Raw genomic sequence first — 22,620 nt, 5'->3', positions numbered from 1 at the left:
CTTTCGGGAGTTTTCATGATAAGAATTATTCTTGTTTAAAAAACAAAATCTTGGCTAATAAACAAATGCCTACCATGGGTACATACAATGTAGCCTATGGCCTTTGAGAACATATGATAGCCTCAAACATGCTCACATGAAAACTGATGTAGGGAAGGAAAAAAGACTCAGGGCAGAATATTTAAATGCCATGCTTTGTTAGATTTCTAAAATAAGTGGTTATCTTCTGCATCTAAATTGAAAGTTTTTAATTTCCTAATTGTCAACTCACCACAAACATGCACCTTATAACAGATTTAGCTAGTAAAAAGCTAACCACTACTGAGAAAAAGTGCAATGTTACTGGCAAAACTCTGAAATCTCAACATGCTTTTAAGTGAATAAAATGAAAATATACTGTATATACAACATGGTAATTTATGGGAAAAATTTTTGGTGAACACTACTCTGAAAAATACATCCCAGGAAATGCCATTTTTCAGTATAACTGCACATCTAGGTTGCCTTTTCTTCAAATTAATTTTGCTTTTTACAGCATTAAAAATTTTATTTTGCTTTTTTCAGAATTAAAAATTTTATTTTTTTCAGCACTAAAAATGTATTTTGACATTTTATTTTTTCCTAATCTCTACTTCTAATATTTAATTTTCTAACTTTTCACAATAACAATGACAATAGTGAATGTGTAAACTTGATGTGGCAGTACAATATGTAATCCCAGCCAGTTAAAGCTTGAGGCAGGAGGATTACAAATTGTAGGTCAGCCTGGGCAATTTACCTACCTTCTGTCTCAAAATAAAAAATAAAAAAGGCTGGGAAGGTAATTTAGTGGCAGAGCACCTGCCTAGTATATGCGATGCCCTTGGTTCAATCTCCAGGACTGGAAAAAGACTTTTTAAAAAGATATACAAGTAGAAATATACAGTACTTGGACTTTGTCACTGTTGGAAGAATACAGATATTGTATGTCTTGGGAGGTGGGAGGTTCACACTTCAGTCCAAACTATTGGTTTTTCCTGTCAGCTTCTTATCCTCCAGGTGAGTCTAGCATGCCATGATACCATGCATTTGACTTGTGAATTAGGCCCTTCAGATGAAAGATCTGCAAATTGGTGTGGCTAGTAGGACTCATGGAAAACTCAGAAAGCTGACATATTAATCAGAGGGATTAAAAAAGTATGAAATGCCTAAAATGCTCCCCAGGCTAATTCCATCAGAATATTGGAATTATAAAATAGTATGTATGTGTTTTTTTCAAATAATTCAGAAGCAAAGGCAGCCCTGCATGCTCCATTACTTTTTAACTGTATATATGTATTTTAGTAAAAAATCTTAAGATAGAAATACTTTTGAACTACATTGCAGTTGAGGAAACACATACATATAGTCTTACAAGAGTGCTTAGACTGGACCTGCTGTAGCAGTCTTTTCTGGGCACTATCCCTGGTCAAGGACAGAAAGTTTCTTGAGCCACCATTGGAATGATTTCAGTCTCCACTCAGGTTTCACAGCATTTCTCTTTTCAGCTACCCCACCTTTACTCTAGTCATGAAGATCCATTTTCTTTTCCTCCTTTTCTGAATTCACTGTCATGCTATTGGCATGACTTTGGTTCCGTAACATAATCCATGTCTCTCCCTCTTTCCTTTCCTTCCTCTCTTTACTCTTCTAAGAAAATGTTCCCCTTCAGTCCAAATTCCTTCACTAAATATTTTCACATGTACTTCCTGGCCTGAGTCCTATTTGAGTGCTCTCCTACAAACACCCTTAGTATACTTTGATTTGTTTTTTAAAAATTATTTATACAGATAATTTCTGGCATTATCCTTTTTTAAATATTTATTTCAAAAGTTTTATAAACATTTGTAATGAGATTAATGTCTTCAAAATTCTCTTGAATATTTTCTTGATGACATGCAGAAAACAAATCATTTTGTACCTGCTTTAATGATGAAATTGTGAACCTAAATATATACAAAAAGAAGCCCATTAACCACTTCTATTTAAAACACATGTTCATACACACACCAAGCTTTTTGAGTAGCTACGGTTAGTTATTCACAGGAATAAACAGGACATTTAATCAGCCTGCAAAATTAAGTAACAATACTTACACTTGTTTATATAAATACTGGTACTTACTTCCTAAAGTGACTCCAAAATTCTTTGTATATTCTTAAGGCCAAAAGGCATAGGTTAGTTTTCTAAAAATAGTAACAATACTTCCTACCCAAACCTAACAGATAAAATATTGTCCAGGCTCTTTAAACTGCCCACACCAGATTTCTCCCTGAATGATAAAAAGAATTAATAGAAATATGAATTCAGTAGTAGAAATTTGTGTATGTTTAGAAAAATATTTTAAATTAAGAATGTAAATGACTAAAAATATTTCAAGATTCTTCTGATTAAATAATAGGAATATGACTGATTCTGAAATATTAAAACAGATTCCCAAGTCACTCTAGAAAACATCAGAGCTGCTGTGACTAGGGATATGAATAAATAATTCAAATATTGTCCCAAGAAGTTAGCAACACCATGGTTTTTTTTTTAATTTTGTTTTTGGCTTTTTTGGCTTGAGAAGTAAGTATTATATTACAGTTGTTTTGCATTCTACTCTGAGCAAGAATGGATGGATTAAAATTTCAGCACAACCAGTTTCTATGAAAACTGGCAAGTTAACCTGCCTGTGCCTTGATTTCCATAAAATGAAAATAAAGAGGATAACAATCGTTTATACTTCAGAAAGGTCTTTGAAGGAATTAAAATTCAAAAACCTTGGCATTAGTATGTATTTGATAATAACTAGTTAAAAATTACTTTTAGAAAACATTCATGCCTTGGAAAACTTCATTGAGCATGCAAATGCATATAGCCAGGAAAATAAAAGCATCTACCTAAAACACACCATATTTATCTCTCATATCTTAAACAGTTACTAAGAAACAGAATGCCCAGTAAAATGTAAATGTATGCAGGATTTCAAAGCTTTCCAGGCTTTTTAATAAAATAATCACACACTATAATATTGCATTAATGTTTGATATGTTAGAGAATGCGAGTTATTCACTAAAGCAAAAAAGGAGAACAAATTATGACCAAATTCTACATAGCGAATGAAAATTACAAATTCCAGCCCACACAGGAATATCTTGAATGATTAAAGGTACAAATTAGGCTCCTAATCATTATTAAATCAAAGTGTAGTTTAAAAAAGAATGGTAGATTAAAGCTAATAACTTTATGAGAAATTTTGGCATTTATGAACAAAGAATTTTGCTTCCAAATGTGCATAGGTCCTCAAAGAATGTTTTATATTGTGTAAAGTAGACACAGCACCTTGATGTCTGAATTACTATGTGATAAAGAGACCTGTAGTTACACCTCCCAGCAGGCCTCAGTCACCTATTCCACTTGACTCAGATTACTAGGTTGTTTGTTTTCCTTCTCTTGTTACCAGTTCAGCTCAACAGTGACCAGGAATTGCAGCCCTTTAAAAGCTGGTAAGTGGTTTGCCTTTTTTTGATCTTCAGAGATTCTGCAAATGGTGTCACTTTCACCAGCTAGTGAGTGCAGCCATTTACCCTCAGGAAAAGCCTAGGCCCAGCTCTCCAGCGTCCTGAATACCGAGGTACAGCTGACCAAGGCCACCAGGGGTCGCTCCCCTCCCGACTTCCACCCTGCCAGAAGTGAGAGAAAAACGCAGTAAGGAAAAGTTTTTGACTTTTTGAATGTGGTTGATTTAAAAATTGATAAAGCCAGATACAATGAAAGAAAATGTACTTTTATTAAGGTATTAATTTATTATTGCTGTTTCAGAAAAAGTTAATAGGCCAAATGACATGGTGAAGACTGTACTGTTTCTTAAAATCTCAGCCTGTGTGTGATAAAACCAAACTAAACTGGAACATAGCTGTTCATGAGGAAGAAGAATAAGGCAAGATCTTTGATATAGGCTGATGTTTATAGAGAAACAACTCATCAATGTGCTTCTAGCTTGGTTTGGAGTTAAAATAGCCAGTTTCTTATGGTTTAGCTATTAGCGTCCCTATAGTGAAGAGAAACAATTAACTCAGCTAACACAGTTTGGTGAAAACACTCCATGAAACAAAGTGTAAGAAAAAAATTAGAAATATTGTAAGTGTCCCCAAATGACATTATAATTATGTATATAAGAGGGACAAGAACATTGGTAAAAGCATGCAGTACAGAAATGAACATTTATTAAAATATGTTAATTTTATACACTTTAATACATCAACATGGTTCCAAGAAATATTAGACAAATTGTCAATAGAGTATAAAAGCTAACGAAATTATAGCTTTAATGTTATTTGTTTTACAACTTTTCCCCAAGTACAAATTAGTTTTACTTTTTTTCCATGTAACTTTTATAACAGAAAAAAAAAAAAGACTTAAGAAAGTTGACATTTCTGCTGAAATGCAAAACTTTTTGAGCTGTCTTTGGCCCCTGGAGCCGGCTACCCCCCAGTTATCTGGCCAATACATGCACCACATAAACATGTGGCATGTGGATAGACATTGAGGTGTATATTATTCTTTGGATGATGTTTGGATAAATCCCTTTCCAGACTTTAGCTATTCCCAAGTGGCCTGGTTCAAATTGTTTCAAATATCCACAGCTGGAGAAGACAGAATCCCAGTAGCCCCCAAGAAAATTCCTGGGTGTGATCCAAGCTAGTTTGTCAGGAGATTCTGACTCCAGACACTGGCCAGGGGAGGACAATGTAAAGTCCAATATAGTTGCCCAGTCCTTAGGCAGAGCTGCAGACAGAGTAACAGAGGATCAAGGAAGTCATTGACTGGTCCCACTTGATAAGAAAATGGCAGATGAGGTCCATAGATTGGTCGATTCCCTTCATATGACTCAAGCTTACTGAGAAGAGATGCAACAAGACAACTGAAGAGCCATCTCCTCCTCCATTTACCCTCTGTGTCTTTATACTGGGATGTATCAGTGCTGGCATGGATCACTCACCGCTGCATGGTTGGGTTTGGGAGCTGCCTATTCTAGGCAAGCTGTGAGATTCTATTTTACCTTCTTCCTCTAGTGATGGCAAACCCTTTAAAGCTTTCAATAACAAATAGCTAGCTGCGTGCCATGGGTTCACCACTGCGAAAGGGGTGGAGGATTAAGTAACTACATCATAAAATATTGTAATTGCATGCAGTAATTGCTCTAAGCAGTATGCAGAACAGAATAAAAAATAAGTGTCAGCCACAGTATCATTATAATTATGTTTTTCATGATTTTCCTTACAAGATAGGCAAAGGTACTTCAAGTCCAGCATGCTAGGGAGGGACCAAAATTTCAGGTGTCACTAATCTCTGAAAGCCTTTATGTTACCTTTGTTTGTACAAACTGGAAAATCCCCTTTAAGATTCTTCTTCTCTGCTGTAAAACCACCAAAGCTCAAAAAACACATATTCTTTTCCAGGAAATGTGCCTCTTTAGATTGAGCAATGCACAGCCTTCACAGCTGCACCAGTGACCCAGATCTTGCTGTGAAGGAAAGGAATCTAGGGAATTAACTGCATGGCAGACTCATAGGGGAAAGCTGAGTGGGTCTTGGATGCCAGGATGTGTGTACAAAATTCTAGTAGGAAGATAACTATCCATGTCCCAAGGGAAAGCTTTTCTTAGATGTTAAAAAGAAACACAAGTCTCCCAACATTTCAAAAACCTTCTTCCAGAGCTTGGGCATGAGACAGTATAGATGTAGAGGACCTGAGATAATGAAGGAAATGAAGGAAGCTTCTGGGTACAGTCTGATATTTATGCAAACCAGTTCTCCATGAAGAGTTGGTGCTGGAGGTCATAATCACACAGGAACTCAAAGAGCTACTGAGGAAGACTTTTTAGAACAGGGAAAGCTAAGAGTAGAAAGTTGTTTGGACTGTTTCTATTTATTAAGTCCTACTGTCCTAAAATACGGTGAACTCCGCCAGGACGCTCCCTCTGAATTTCTAGTTGTGTCTCCTCCATAGGACAGGTCTGCAGGCTACGAGTCATAACTGGCTAAGACATAGTCCCGAGTGGCTCCACCTGAGAAGACAAGGGACCCAAGGAAAAGTGTCACAGACCTTGGCAACACCTGACCTCTTTCCTGTCCCTTACTTTCCTCTTTTACCCACCTCAAATTAGGCCATTCTTTTCCACTACTGAATTTTAGGTCTGGTGGTTTTTCTTCTATTTTATTCATTTGCTTTCTCCCTGATCTCCTTCCTAACTCACCCTCAGTTCCTAACAGTCCATTTACCATCTGAAGGAAACTATATCTCTCTCCTTAACTGATACCCCAGTTGTAATAATTGTCCCAAAGAGATACATTATCTGGCTTCTGTCCTCTCTTCTCCCCATGCCACAGATGTTTAGAGCGTAAATTTGGAGAATTGGTGACCAGCAGAAACATCAAGGTGCATCAGCTGTTACTTCCTGTGTATTTCAGTTTTTCAGTTGCATGGCTATTCCACCTTTGCAGACCTAAACCTCATCTAAGGGAATGTCACTTCTCTCTCAAGATTCAGAAGTCTCAGGCTCTGATACCTACAACGTTTGCTCCTGCTCTGTGTCTGCCCTATGGCCTCAGGGATCTTCAGCTCTGTTTAGTGGTCATGCATGCCATTCCCTCCTTTGTTTGAGTTCTAAGAATAGCCACAGCAACTTTATCAACCTCAGGATGCCTCCTCTGCCTTTCACAGCACCTGTAAATATCAAGTGCTCAAAAGGTACGTGTTGAATTTAATTGAATTCTGAGAGGAGGGGACCATATTATTTCCTTTCCTGCTTCCAGGAGATGCTGGTGCCCCCAAAGAAAGGAAGAGAGGAGAAATCTTCTCATGGACTTTTCCTCCACCCCATTTGCTTCCAGAAGATGAGTTACACTCTGGGACAGAGGCATTATGACGCTTTCTTCTTGTTCCTACTCACTTGAAGCCTGCCTTTTCCTTAAGGTCCAGAACAAAATTCCAGTAAAGAAGATGATGACACAGACAGTGATGCCACTGCTGACTCCAATGACCAGGGCACTAGATGGCGAAGGCTCTAAAACAGCAAGAGCAAGTTCAAGCCCATGACTGCTCCCCCAAAGCAGACCCTCCCCTCACTTCCATGGTGAACACCCCTGTACCTCAACAACAGATTTTCTCAGCTTGTGGTTTTTGTGTGTGTGTGTGTGTGTGTGTGTGTGTGTGCCAGGGATTGAACTCACGACCTCACATTTGCCAAGCAGGCACTTACATCACTGAGCTAAACCCCCACCACTCAGTCCGTGGTTCTTGGCCTTACCCCAGGTGACTATGAGGGGCTGATCCAGGCCAGGGTGCTCCACTAGGCAACTATATCGCTGCTCCTCCCCAAAGGACACAGCCAAGGCTGCCCAGCCCTGGTAGGTCCCATCTCCATTGGGCAACACACTCTTCTGTCCGCCCTCCTTGGCATCCAGTGGCTGCCTGTCCTTCAGCCATCTCATGGTGATGTTCTGAGGATAGAAGCTCAGAGCCTGACACCGTAGAATGGTCATTGCAGGGTCCACACGATGAGTCACCTTCACCAAAGGAGGAACTTAACAGGAAAGAGGAAGGATGAAGAGAGGGAATCTTTTTACCCTTGCCAAGAAGACCACAGCTTTCACTTCCCTCTATGGGTTGGAGGAAGGACGGATCCTTTTCAGACAAATGGGCTCCAGAAGTGACCATACTGTGTCCTAAAACTCATTTGAAGTTTCAACTCTATGAAGTATTATATGGAGAGCAACCATAGACATAGGTGTCTGCTCTTTTGTCTAATATGTAAATATGTGCACAGACTGTCAGTTCCATCAGGCTCAATCCTCTAAGTTATTCTTACAAGAAAGACCCTCAAAAGATAGTAGACCGTAGTGATTGTTGCTGTGTCTTGCTAAAGTAACTTTATCCTGCAAGGATTCTACTGTTCTGAAGGACTGTGTCACCGGGTATTTTCTTGCCTTGGTAGTCAAGTTATAGTTGACATTTCTAAACCTCTAAAAAGTATAAATATACACAAGGTTCCTGACTAGCTCAAAAGATCATACATACTTCCTCTTTACCCATATGCATGGGGAAAAATAATTAAAGCCAGGGCACATGGGTACCCTATGATTAGGAAAGTCCTTTGAGAGACCGTACATAGTCTTGGCCACATCTGAATCCTCAGCTATGAACAACCCCATGCCTCTCACCCCTCCACTCCCTCACTAGAAAGTGAGGACAGGAAGGTGCTGCCACTATACCTGGTTGGTCCAGAACCCCTCTCCCCAGCTCCAGGAACCTCTGCAGCTGCTCAGGGCAGTCTCTCTCAAGGTAGGCCTTGTTCTGCTTATTCTGAATCTTGTGCTCTTCCCACTCCAGCTTGGTGGCATGGGCCGCAGGCTCTGCTGCTCTCCAATCCAGCATTTCAGGGCGAAAGTCAAGGTGGTCCTGACCATCGTACCCATACTTCCAGAAACCCCTGGTGCTGTTGTCCTCCCGCACCTCGCAGCCAAGGATCACCTGCAGGGTGTGGGATTCTGGCAACACATCAGCTTGTTACTGAGATCAAGGGAGTAGGCCCCTGTCCCCACCATCCTCAAGGCCCACACAATGCCAATAAGAACATGCTTCCCCTCTTCATTCCCCTGGACCCTAAGCCCCCAGCTCTTCCTCCAAGCATCCCTAGGCAGTGAGATGCTGAAGCACCTCGGTAAGGTGAGCCCTTTCTCACTCACCCTTGCTATGGTTGTGGTTGTCCATGATAGTCCAGAAGTCCACAATGAACATATGTTCCCACCCTTTTAGGCTCTGACTGAGCTGTAGCCACAGCCGGCTTGAGGTCTTGTCCCCAATCCATTGAGCCCTGGGCTCAGCACGGCGACTCTCATGATTGTAAGACACAAACAGCTGATCATCCACATAGCCCAGAGCCTCAAACAAGGGCAGCCCGTGCCCAGGTTCTGAGGCACATACAAAGAGGTAGTGTAGAGTGTGAGAGCCTGGAGAGAGAGGGAGAGGCCTTCAGCAGGGGCACCAGGTTGCCCAGCTTCTGAGTCCACACAGCTGAATCAGCTCACATCACTACTGGGTTTGTGTCATCCTGTGAAGAGTGAGACAGTCCTGCATCTTTCTGTGTGGGAATCCTGGCTGTGTCTCCCATGCACCTCCCTTGCCACAAGTGGCTGCCACCTATTAGCTGTCCTCTGTCCCGGTACTCCTAGTACTCATGACTGGGCCATTACTCCTGAAGCCAGGAAAAATCCTGAAGCATCTCCAGCCGTGATGGGCAAAATCAGTAGATGAAGTTCACAGCTATTAGATTCAGTCCTAAGGAACTGCCACCTCCAAACACTTACCTGTGAAAATGTTGGTGGTGAAATTCTGTAAGATCTGCTGATACACAGCTTAAAACAAATTTCCAGCAAACACAGAAAGAGCTCCTAGAAGCTGAGAGGACAAGACCTCTATGGCAGGTGAGTCCATGACAAAATGAGGGGGCTCAGGGATGCACCCCAGTGCCCACAATGTCACCTAGCACATGGTAGGTACTTCATAAGTGCATGTTAGATGAATAATAATAACTTAACATTTTTATCTCTGGCCCTGAACTCTATCTAGACTCTTATCTTCCTTAACAACACCTATTAGATACTTGATTGAAACCTCAAATATATATCTCAATTTTCACCAAAACTGTTTTCCTGTGCTTTTACATTTCAGGAATGGCATTACAAATCACCCCATTGTGGGCCTGATAAAATAAAAATAAAGTAAAATAAAGAAGACAGTTGCTTTTGAATTTTCTCTTTGGTATCATACATGGATCTTCCAGCAATTTCCGTTAAAAAAAAATACACAATCAAATTCAAATGTTTCCTATTTCCCTCTGCCAGCCCCAGCTAAGCCTGCTCTATCATTTCTTGCCTAGACTAGCCTAAGGGCTTCCTGGCTGATCTCTCTGTCTTTGTTCTTTTTACTGTGTTTTGCACAAAGCAGCCAGAGTGTGCTTTTCAAAACCCTTGAAAGGTCCTGTCCCCGCTCAGTCTACCCCACAGCCTGTGACCTGCGACCGGGCCTGTGGAGGCTGTCCTCCCCCCACCTCTCTGGCTCCAGCACTGTACTTCCTGCCCTTCATTCAACCCAGTGGTTCTTTTGCTTTTCCCCGTCCCTCTTTCCTTTTCTCTCCCCTTCCTTCCTATGGCACCAAAGACTGAACCCAGGGCCTCACAGAGTTCCATCCCAAGCCCTTTTAATTTTTTTATTTTGACAGGGAATCTCGATAAAATTGCCCTGTCTGGTGTCCTTCACAGTTTGGAGCAAACCAAATTGTTTGTATTCTTTGTAACCTGAGGGGTGTTAATATAACCCAGGGGCCAGTGAACCAGTAAAGCTACAACTAGCTCTATTTCCCAGAGCATAACGGGAGTCCACAAAATCATGCATCAGAAAGTGTTTTCACTGGTTAAATGTTAATCATAACTTCGGCATCCTTTGGACAAGGCTCCTTGGTTCGTACAGCGCATCTCAAATCAAAGTCTAGCTGAAATAACAGAACCTGATGCATCAGCGAACCTTCAGAAATCACATGGCTTTCCAGGGGAAAGATAAATGGGTGAGTCAGGAAGCCCCAAGATAGACCTCTCTGCCTAGCCTCCAACGGGCCTCAGCAGGAGGGAGGAGGAATGGGGTAGCATCCGGATCCCGACCCGTAGACTCCTAGTCATGCCCTGTGTCTGCATGGTTCCCTGTTTGCCTACCGGCTAGGGACATCTTGGTGCGGAGACACCGAGGCTGCCCCGGGGCACTCTGGGAAGGAACTTCTTGTCCGCTGATAACTGGGGGAAACCACTCAGGCCGCAGTAGAAAATGAAACAGAGATACCAGTTCCAGGGCTCTGGGCTCAGCTCACTTAGTAAGAAACCAAGAGATCTATTGTACGATCAGAGCGTCACAGGGGCGGAGCGGGTTGCAGGTTCCAAAGGCAATTCCCAGGACTGGGGGCGCCTGGCCTGGGTGGGGAGTGGGGTGTGGGAGAGGGGTGGGCGTGGGGTTTGGGGAGCCGGACCCAGAGCTAGGGGCTCGCCTGCAGCTGGCAGCCACCCGCCCGGACGCCGCGCGGTCCTAGGTGTGCGAGCCGCCCCACTCCGGCCCCACTCCGGCCCCCTCGCCCCGCACCCTTGCTTTCCGGGATCAGGGTTCACGCCCCGCCCAGTGTCCCCGAGCCCAGGACTCACGCGGCTGTCGCCCCTGTGGGGTCGGGGTCCGCACGAGGAGGAGCAGCAGTAGCGCGAGCCCGGCCCACGCGCCCATTGCCTGGGCCAGGCCTGCGGGGTAGCTCTGAGACCCGAGAGACCCAAAAAGTCACCCGGGAGCCGCGGCCCGGGCTCCAGGATGCCTGCTGAAACTTCCTGAGGAGCGCGAACCCTTTCCGGGCCCTCAGGGAACAGAAACTAGTGTCCAGAACCGAACTTTCCCCTGCATGTCGGGATGCCAACTAGCGACGCCCTTGGAGCTGCTACAGTGGTCGCCCAGCCTTGAATAGAGATTGGGGCGGGAGGTGGGAGGTGGGGGTGGGGAGAGTACTGTTTCCTGGGGAAAGAATATCTCACATTTTCTGATCCTTACAGTCAGTATTTAAATAGTACATTAAAAATTCAACCATATGTTTTCAAAACTTTTTTTTCCTAATGTAACTTGACGATCTTGTTGATTTAGAATTATAAGTGTTTTTGGTTAAAAATGGAATTCTGATCCACAATTAAAATTAATGAGATTAGTACATGAGATTTTACTGAAACATCTCTTGCAGTTTACATAACTAAATTACCTGAGGACTGTGTCACAAACTTTCCAGCACACTGGAAATACCTGAAAAATCATGAAGTCCCTTGAGGCACTGATTTAACTGATGTGACAACCAGAGTACTGGGATTTTATTTACTTATTTTTTTTCAATTTTTTGAGATAGGGTATTACTGTATAGTCCAGGCTGGCCTCGAATTGGCAGTAATCCCTCTGCCTCAAGCTGTTGCCTCAGTATGCCCAGGTGCTGGGATTACAGTCGTGTGCCAGCACGCCCAGCCAGCAGTGTACCGGGATTTTAAAAACTCCCTTCAACTCCCCAAAGTTGGGGAATTCTTCCTTAGACATTGCAAACTATATTAACAGATTTCATACATCTGATTTGCTCAAGATCTTTTCAGGATCTAACATTCAATGAGCAATACTTTTCTAAGTATGCATGCAAATTTTGGCAAGGATTTTCAGCACACTGGGTGTGTCAGTGGGGCATTCGAATTGGTAAATTGAGTAAAGAAGATTGCCTTCACCAATGTGGGTCGGCACCATCTAGTCTTTGAGGGACAAATAGAACAAAAGACAGAAGGAGGGTGAATTTGCTCTCTAATTTTGAGTTGGATCATTGATCTCCTTCCTTTACAATAGTAGTTCCTGGTCCTTGGCCTTTCAGGCTCTAAGACTTGGTTCATTCTGTGTTGCTAGAACAGAATATCTGTAAGATTGTAACAGTAACCCACCCAAAAAACAAGGCCCCATGATGAAAAACGGGGTAAAACCCCCAAGAGTAACGGGGCAAGATGTCTTTTTAAAAGAAGCGCTTTTATTTTAGCTGGCCCAGCAGCACAGTGCAGATGGAATTTGCAAAACTGGGCAACTGAGTTAGAATTTTGACTTTTTATAGTTTACTTATGATTAGCTCATTGATCATTAAGTGCATAGTGATGAGAATCAGAAACAAGGTAGGCCTTTGTTCCCCTTTGCTTGAGGTCAGAGGCATTTTACAGTGGGTGGTTAGCCAATTTATAGCCCTTGGTCTGCCAATTTTAGGAACTTTCAGAAAGGGAACAATGGTTGACACAGCATCATTTGTCTCTTACAAGGGGAACAAAGGTTGACAGCACACAAGTTAGTTGGGGGAGCGAGCCTATAGAACAGTATAACAATGCAGTCTATAACTATGTGGTTGGTGCTTGGTTACTAGGGTAGTGAGCTCAGTAAAGAATGACAATACTGCTAATAACTATCTTTTTAACTATTTTTGCTAATTATCTTTTAATCAATTATTTTAATTTTTCAGCATCTTAGTATAACAATAATGACCTGTTCTAGACGGAAATAATTCAGGTTCTTGAACGCCAATGCAGTCCTGTAAGACCTAATTTACACTTAAGAACCCTAACTTCGTATTTAGAGAAAGGCATTTATCCATTCATGATTAGGTTATGGTGGCCCCATAATCTAATCATCTTCCAAAGGATTGTAGGATTAACCTATGACTCCTGGATAGGAAAACCACATCCAAACCATTGTAGGGACATACATAAACAGACTCTGAAGTGCTTCTCAGGCCTTCAGACTCAGAATGAAGTATACCACTGAGGTTTGTCATTCTCCAGCTTCTGTCCGGTATGTGACATGAGGGAGGGATTCAATTTCATTTCTTATCACATGGATAGTTGGTTATTCCACTGCCACTTGAGAAGACAACTGTTTCTTCTGTGATGCTTTCTATATTCTTGTCGAAATCCATTAACAGACTCAATTAACTATAAAGGTTGATTTCTGAACCCTCAGTTCTGTTCCTTTGACTTATATTTCTGTTTTTATGTGAGGATGACATTATGCTGATTGTTGTAGCTTTATACCTAGCTGAAATCAAGAAGTTTGATTCTTACAAACTTATTCCACTTTTCCAAGTTTATTTCAGCTAGTCTGGGTTTGCCACATTTTCATATGAGTTTTAGAATCTGTTTAGCAATGTATAGTTTGTGTATGTTTCAAATCTATAAAAAGTTATCATGTTACAGAAAAAGGAATGATGGATCATATTCTAGAATCCATAGTGGTTAAAGTGTATAAAAAAAAAAAAGCTGCAACGAAATAAAATCAGATCAAATCTGAAAATTCTTCATTGTATGTGATTTTTCCGACCCAGAAGATTTCAGCCCCAGATGGTTCTATGGGAACCTGAAGGTAAATAGGCTGGAAAGGAATGAAAGAAACAAATAAAAAGCTGCAATTTCAGATCTAGAAATGGATTGAACAGATGAGGAAGAAGCTCTGGCCCCAATTTTGAGCCACTCCTCACTGGCCCCATCTTCTACTCTCACCGTACAAAAATGGTACAATAAACACTAACAAAGGATGGTATGATGAGAATGGCACCAGATGGCTCCAGGGGAATGCGAGAGTCAGGATCATGCCACACTGGCAGGGACTTGGGTTTCTATGTACTTCAGGGAGATGCTTAGACTACAGTTCAAGGACTGAGAAAGGTCGCTCAAGCTATGAAACAGAAGTAGCTGGTGAACTATTTTTCCCTATAAATGTAACACAGAATAGGATGAAAAACGTATGTGAGAAAAGAATGGGTTGAATGATATGTAGATGCAAAACAGAACATCTCCCCTGTTATGGTTTGGATCTGAAATGGCCCCAAAGCCTATGTGCTAAAAGGTGGGTCACCAGCCTGTGGCACTTTTGGGAGTTGGTGGAACCTTAAAAGGTGGGGCCTAGTGGAAAGAAGTTAGGTTTGGGGAGGGTGTGTCCCTGAAGGAGCTCTTGCAATCCTGGGCTGCTCCGCTCTTCTCCCCTCCCCTCCCCTCCCCTCCTCTCCCTTCCCCTCCTCTCCCCTCCTCTCCCTTCCCCTCCTCTCCCCTCCTCTCTTTTCTTCCTCTCTTCTTTTTTCTTCTCTTTTATATTTCCTCTTTCTCTCCTTCCTCTTTCCTCCTCCTCCTTTTTCTCTCTGTGCCCCCTCTTCATCAAGCGACTAGCCACCTTTACCACATGCTCCCACTCCCAGATAAACAGCTTCTCTTAGTCTCAAAATGAGTGGCCATGCACTGAAACCTCTGGAACCATGAGCCAAAATACGTCTTTCTTTCTTTCTTTTTTCTTTCTTTCTTTCTTTCTTTCTTTCTTTCTTTCTTTCTTTCTTCCTTTTCTTTCAGGGGGTGTGTGCTGGGGATCAAACTCATGACTTGTATTGCTGAGCTAAACCATTGGCCACATCCTTCTTCTTGAGTAACTTATCTCAACTATTTTGTCACAGTGGTGGAATGCTAACATACCCGTATATCATTTGCTAATCATTTTTTTCAACATGTATATGAGGAAACTTGGGTCTTCTAAAAACATATGATGTTCTAACTCTTAGTACTTCTGACTATGTCTTTATTTGAAATAGGGTCATTGAAATATAACTGATAAGATGAGTCATGCACGGTGCAGCAGAGTTATGTTTGATGTCCTAAGAAGAGAAGAGACACAGACACAGAAAAGAAAATAGACAGTTGGAAACAGAGGCAGGATGTAGCTATGATGCCTACACCAAGGAACACCTGAAGCTATGGAAGATGAAGTGACCAGGAAAGTTTCCCCAGAGGCTACAGAGGAAGCCTAACCAGAAACAGTACCTTTAGTTTTGGACTTCTACCCTTAAAAATACGAGATGACAAGTTTTTTTTGTCACTGGGTTTGTAATACTTTGTTGTCATTCATAGGAAACTAAATGCTATTGCATTTCATGAGTGTTTTGAGACTTTCAAACATCTCTGCCCTTTGCAGTGTTAACTTGTGGAATTCAGGTTCTATACTTTGAAGAGTGAAATTTCTTTGAACTGCTAACAAGAAATTTCAACACAGTAATCTTTGATAATGTTATTTTTAACAAAATAATCTTGCAAGATTTAGCAACTGTCAATATGTCTTATTATTAAAAATCTCTTCCTAAAATGTCTAAATTCTGACCAGTTCTCTCTCAGTTAATGATATGTTTTGCTGGCAATACTGTAATAGATACCTGTCTATAGGTACAAATATTTGTGTATTTTGTTGTTATTAAGCTTTTACAAAATATTTGGCCTATTCTTATCTCCCACTTGTGATTTTAATAGTTATTTAAGCAAAGTATTTGAAGTCTTAAATTAACACAGGCTAGCCAAGCAGGGCATGTTGGCATGTGCCTATAATCCTAACACTCAGGAAGCTGAGGCAAGAGGATCTTTGCAAGTTTGAGACCAGCCTGGGCTACAAAGTGAGCTCAAGGCCAGCCTGAATTGCATAGAGATACTTTGTCACGTAAAGCAGAAACAACAATGAAAAAAAAATGAGGGACTAATAATAATAATAATAGTAATAATAATAATAAAGGAGGGGCATTTTCTTGAGTCCTCAGACTGCCTTTATCTGCTATGGTAAGAAGTGGACACCTGAATGAGGAGCACTGGGATCACCTACACCATATATTTACATATTCTTGACTTTCACCAATCTCCCTCCCATTTATAGATACTTTTCTGACCTCTGTTCATACCTATGTATGTACCTAATTTTTCTCTATATATTTATGTATATCAAACTCTCTAATTGCTCACCCTAAATAGAAACACATACCTAACCTCTATAATGGAGAATAAAGTTGAAATGAAAAGCACTTAACAAAGTGTAGACCCATGGCATAGTCAGAAATTTCAAAAACATGTCATATTATAAAACATAGATAAATGAATTTTTTAATATCAAAAAGATTTATGTATTGGTTGTGGTGTACATGCCCAGAATCCCAACACTCTGGGAGGCTGAGGCAGGAGGATCCCAAGTTCAAGCTCAGCCTGGGTAGCTTAGCAAATTAGTGAGATCCTGTGTCAAAATAAAAAAATAGAATGGCTGGCGATGTGGCCCAGTGTGAAGCCCTTGAACTGAATCTCCAGTATAGAGGCCGGGGTGGGGCAGGGGGACTTTTGTTCAATGAAAAGTATTATATACACAGTGAATACACAGCTGATAGAATGACAGGAACTTACATACAATGTTTGACGGAGATAAAGTATGAGTAATTAGAATGCAGAAGGAACTCTTGTAGATCAAGAAAAAACAAGTGAAAGAAATGAATATGAAATTTATATATAGGAAAACCAAAAGCACTTAATAATAAAAGAAATATAAAACAACATATCATTTTACTAGATCATTAACAAATTAGAAAGCTGAGAGTGTTGGTGTGGATCTGCTGGCAGAGGAATCCTGGTATGTTACTGGTGGAAGTGCAGATGTGTGTTTCCATTCCACTCTTGAAAGTGTTTTCCAAAGAATACAACACATAAAGGTGGCCACAGGTGTGGACAGAGTGGCCACCTTCACTGAGACAGTGGAGAGATGGGCTGACTGTGTTTTATGGAATTGGGAGTGATGGATTCAACCTTATAGCCATCTAGAAGAACCACAAGACACTACTTAAGTAAATGAAAAATAGATATATGCAAACCAACACATTTCTATAAAACACTTTCAATAAAAATATTCACTTACCTCTTTAAGAAGGTTTTCTGCAAGCAAGTAAGAGTCAAAGATGGGGGCAAAAGGAATATGTAAATACATAATTCCCTCCTTTCTCTCAATGTTGTTTCAGTCTCAGTGGCTGTGACTGGAGGATTAAAGGCCTTATGCATCCCCAACTTGCTGAACATAGCAAATGGCCAAGCTGGACTTCTTACTCCCTGAGTAGACACTGGAGATTGTTCTCTGATTTAGGGCTCCATGAACTGACTTCAGTAGATAGTGAACCCCACCATGCTTTTCCCATCTTTTCCACTTGATTGGAAGAACTTTTTTCAAAGAAAGTGATTATAGCCTTGGCCAAAATGCATTCTAAAATGGGTACTTAGTAGGGCTCTTCATGGAGGCAGATGAGGCCTCTGAAACGAGAAGCAGTTTGAGTGTATCAGGACAGCGTTTCTGACTTTTCCCCAGCTCACCAGTATGTGAGATTCCACAAATTTTACCTTAATCCCTTACTCAGGTGGATCCAGCAGAACCACCTGTACCACTAACCCTGACACCCAGGTCCTCTCCCCAATTGGCAATGAGAGTCTCATTCAAGCCTCTATGCTCAGTGTGGCAGGCACGTCTGTCTTCTTCTCCTCTAAGTATGATCACATTCATGGAGAGCCTACAAATTCCATTCCCACTAGACTGGCATCCTTCGTGGTCCAAGTTCAGGTCTTCTTAACCCCTCAACTAGCTCAGCTTGGTAGCACAGGGGAGGAGACACAGGCTTGGCACTGCAGTACTGCTTCTTTATGGGGAAGCCTATGGCTTATCACATACACTGAAGGTGGTTCTGAGAATCAAGGCAAAATGAAAAATGAATCCTGAGCTCTCTTCTGCCCAGGGCTGCTTTCCTCTGCCTTACAGATGTTAGTGTACTTTGTGTGATGCAGAACCACTTGGAGGCTTATAAAGAGCCCTTCCTAGACCTTGACGTAGTCAGAGAAGTTTATATTTGTAATCCCATTGAAAAGTTATTGGAATCCTGGCAAGTTAATTCCAATTTACCTTCCAAAGCAACCCCTGGGGACAACAAAGACACTAAGGCATATTTACAATTGTGGGGAGCCACGGGGTCCTAAATGCAGCTAGGGTGATGGTCAACCAAAGCAAAGGCATTGACCCAGGACCAAATCCAGATTTTACTTATTCTGAAGAAAGGATTAGCTCAAGGATGAATGTATGTGAGAAAGGCGGGAAGTACATGAGTGTTGTGAGCTGGTATAGGTAGGAGACCTGAAATCATCTCTGCAATATAAGAGAGAAGGCTTGCAGAAGGAGGAATCTGCATAATACAATTTGAGTAGTTTTAATGTTTTTGAGTCAGTGCTTCAGCTCTCATGTGTAATTCCCTCCCTCCAGGGAATTCATAGCCCTTTATCTTGAGACTTGATCCCACCTGACAGCATGTCAGCATGTAGGGGGGCTCTCCCTCCTGCTTGGTTCACATGTTTTCTGAGAGATACAGGGCGGGATAACACTGATCTGTTGTCTTGCTTCAAAGACTACACATCAGCACCTTGGCTAGACCCATTTGCATTGCTTAAAGCCAGTTGAAAGGATAAGGAAAAGTCCTAGCCAGCTCTGTACATGTCAATACATGGAAACAGGGCCAGATTTAGCCATAGAAATGGCCAGACAGCCAAAATGGAGGTGATTGCTCTTTTTTCAAAGAGAGTCATCCAGGTGGTCCTCCACATAGCTGGCCCCAGGCCTTCAGCCAGCACTTCAGCCTCAGACTTTCACATCTTCAGAAACCTGCATGAAAGTGCAGCAGGCATTTTAGGGTGAAATGCATCTCTCCGTGCCAAGAGTCGTGAAGTCCCTTGCTTGGAAATAGGGTCTTTGCAGATGATCAAGTTAAGAAGTGTTCGCTAGAGTGGCTCTAATTTACTGTGACTAGTAACCTTACTTCAGGGAAAAATTCAGCACACACACTAACACAGGAAAACTGTGAAAAGAAACAGGGAGAATGCCCCTTCTAGTCAAGGATGGCGGCAGCTACCAGGGGCTAAATTTTCCTCTCATGTGCTCAGAAGGAAGCAACTCTGATGACACTGTAATCTTCTAAACCTTCTAAACCTTGAGAATTTGAGAATATTTGAGAATGAAAGAATCTGTTATTTAAACAACCTGTTTGAGGTACTCAGTCACTGCAGCCCCATAAAATTAACACAGAGGGTGCTATAAACTGAGCCATGCCCCTCAAAAAACATATATATTAAAGCCCTAATTCATAATATGATGATCTTTGGAGATGAGGCTTTTGGGAGGCAATTATGGTAAGATGATGCGACCTACAAGAATGCAGCTCTTATAATGGGATTAGTGTACTCATAAGAAGGACCAGAGAGCCCTCCTTTTACACACAGCCCAGTCGTCACATGAGCATGGGGAGATGGCAATTTCTCACAAACCCAGAGGGCAATTCTTACCAGGAACAGAACTGGTCAGATCCTTGATAGGTGCCCCAGCTTCCAGAGCTATGAGGAGATGATTTCTATTTTTATAGGGACCAATGGAACCCAAGGATACTGATATGGTAATAAAGGATGAATAATGCAGTCTGTGCCTCCAGAAAAATCTTGGCTGAATCTCTGAGCAAAATTCAAATGAATTAAGTTATTTTTGATAGTAAGGAACCTGACTAGCTGGCAAGAGCTGGAGAATGCTCTAAAACAGTGCTAATATCACTGTCCAGGTTGGCAGATATCTTTCTTCACTATTCAAAACCATAGCTACCCAGATGTGGCTACTTGAAAAATGACTAGTGTGTACGAGGAACAAAATGTTTAATTTTACATAATTTTTTTTTCATTCTGATACCTACATGTAGCTAGTGGTTTCTGGACTGGCCAGTGCAGCTCTGAGCTGTCTGTAGTGAGACCGGGCTTACCAGGGCGGTTGCTGCATGCATAGCAGAAAGATGCAGAGAAATGTACCAACATCACCTGGATCCTGCAGGTGGGGTTTCCTCTTTCTCCACTAAAACAGAGTTAACATGATGGACGTGCTTTTATGTTCTTTTCCATACAAGTAGTTGTTCAAAAACTACTTTGACATTTTCAAAACATATCATTCAATTGACTATTAGAGCAATACTAAACTAGCTCTTAAACTTTTAAAGATAATTCACAAAGCTCATTACTGCAACTATTAATGTCTCAATTTTTAAAGTCTTTTTTGATGGGAATTTTGCAATTAAACTAACCAAAATAGGTGGAGGATTTAGCTCAGCAGTGTAAGTGCCTGCCTGGCAAGTACAAGGTCATGAGTTCAATCACCAGTACCAAAAAAAAAAAAAAAAAAAAAAAAAAAAGAAACAAGAAAAAAAGAAAAAAAAAACCAGAACAAAACAAAAAAAACTAATCAAAATGTTAAAAAATTCCTTGAATTAGGATTATAAATTTAATGTGTGCAATTTTTGTCCGACTAACAAAACTGTTCCACATGCATTAACAGCTTTTAAAAAATCTAATCAGCTAATACTATGCTGAATCTTAAGTATTATTATTCAGAAGCTTATCAATTTAATAATTACCATATAAAAAATCACAAGGATAATTATTTTCTAAAGTACAGTCTCATGAGTCAGAATGTTTTAATTATTTGAAATACTTAAATTATTGAAATATGCATATTTTGTTTAACACAAAATATAAACATAATGGGTTTGATTCACTTCATCACTTATATTAAATCTAAATTTTCCTGGAGTTAAAAACACATTTACCTTCTCCGTTTTGTGATCCTACCTCCAGCCAGCTATGTGGCTGCTTACCTCTTTGGAAAACTCATTGAAGCCCTTCTTTTAGCTGATGAGGGATTTTTGGTCAGATAATAATTTTAGAAACTACCTAGGAAGAATTCTTTAGAAACTGATCATAATTTATAATTCTAGGCCATGAGTCTCTGAAGAGGCACCTCAGCCTATTGCAGACTCCTCTTCCAGCCCAAATCCATGTAATAATTATATATTATCAAAGTGGCACCTTTGTTTTTCCTAGCTTTCTGGGTACAGGGAACAGTTGTATAAATGATTTCACCCAGACACAGCCTTTACCTGATGTGACTAATTGACTAAGGTCATTCTAATGGTAGATGCACACACCCTGTAGTCCAAGCTATGGTTATTAAAACATAGTTTGAAGAAACAATGTGCAAAAATACAAGACAAAACAATGACCAGCAAATATTCATGAGGAATTAGGAAAAATATAAAACCATCATGAGCAAGAATGGAAGCCCTGATTCACAACAGGGAATACTCAACTCCATATCTACTAAGTATGGGGGGACAGAGAGAGAGAGGGAGAGACAGAGACAGAGAGAGAGAGAGAGAGAGAGAGAGAGAGAGAGAGAGAGAGAGAACTATAGTTTATCTTAGGTGAAGGGATACTTCATTACATTCTAAAATTTACCTAGTTTTGACTCTCTACCTTATTAATGGGAAACAATAGTAATTGGGAGTCCCATGTTGAATTTCTGATCAGGAAATTAACAAAGATGTGATGGAATTTGTCCAATTTCTCATCAATATCTATACCATGTTTTGAGCCTTAGCGATGTCAGCCTTCTGAGTATCTGTGAATGGAAGGTGAGGTAGCTTTGTCCCTTACAACTGTACTTCCAGAAGTTCTCATATTTATCATCCTTCTTGAGATCACAGCCCAGAGCCATTTGTAAAATGTGAGGCCCTGGAATCCCAAAGTCCAAGAGTATCATTTCAGGCCATGAAAATAAAAGCACCCTTTCTTTTTCTTCCCCATGTAGTATGTAGGCAGAGAGGATCTACCACTTTTTATCAGAGAGACCCCAAGGTAAGGCTGGCTCTACATAGATAGGGTGCTGGGTAGTATGTTCATGAAAAATTGAGGGAGGTGGAGTCCCCCAGATTCATTCTTCCCTAGGTCTTGCTCTAACCCATTTTCAAGGCTCATTTCTGTGCTCACCTGCCTGCTGGTTGAAAGGTTCTTGCCCTGGAATAAATTACTATACAGTTATGGTGGTGGCCTAACATGGCAGAAGGCCAAAGCAGGAGTGCTTACCACTTCCTTCTTCTTCTTCAGCCCGCATTGTGACTCCCTTTCCTGTTTTCATGCAAAGAAAATTCCAATCAGTTCCTCACACACCATCAATGCCTGCCCCACGCTCTACCTTCTGATCAGAGGCCCTATAACCCTCTGCCTCTCTGTATCTGGTCGAAGAAGACAGCCCAACTACCGTGGGGTGTGTGCTCTTTCCACATCCTCAGTAAAC

General features: G+C 41.2%; 1 protein-coding gene across 2 annotated transcripts; it reads right to left on the bottom strand.

Moving 5' to 3' along the window:
• Positions 1-3,766: 3,766 nt before the first annotated feature.
• Positions 3,767-11,550, bottom strand: Hfe (homeostatic iron regulator). 2 transcript variants are annotated; one of them, XM_013151430.3, is made up of 6 exons: positions 11,250-11,550; positions 8,751-9,014; positions 8,277-8,552; positions 7,313-7,588; positions 6,956-7,069; positions 3,767-6,070 (listed from the first exon to the last, which is right to left on the bottom strand). In XM_013151430.3, the coding sequence occupies exons 1-6, from the start codon at positions 11,323-11,325 to the stop codon at positions 6,027-6,029; spliced, it is 1,050 nt and encodes a 349-aa protein (XP_013006884.1). In that variant the 5' UTR covers positions 11,326-11,550; the 3' UTR covers positions 3,767-6,026. The 2 variants fall into 2 exon arrangements, with proteins under 2 accessions (XP_013006884.1, XP_013006885.1); XM_013151431.3 differs by lacking the exon at positions 11,250-11,550 and adding an exon at positions 10,773-10,915.
• Between the last annotated feature and the right edge of the window lie 11,070 nt (positions 11,551-22,620).

Source organism: Cavia porcellus, unplaced genomic scaffold, assembly GCF_034190915.1.
Source record: "Cavia porcellus strain 051 isolate PalLab524CR breed Dunkin Hartley unplaced genomic scaffold, mCavPor4.1 scaffold_13, whole genome shotgun sequence".
In the NCBI taxonomy this organism is placed as follows: Eukaryota; Metazoa; Chordata; class Mammalia; order Rodentia; family Caviidae; genus Cavia; species Cavia porcellus.
The sequence above is the reverse complement of the archived record's forward strand: the minus strand, read 5'-3'. Positions and strand labels throughout refer to the sequence as shown.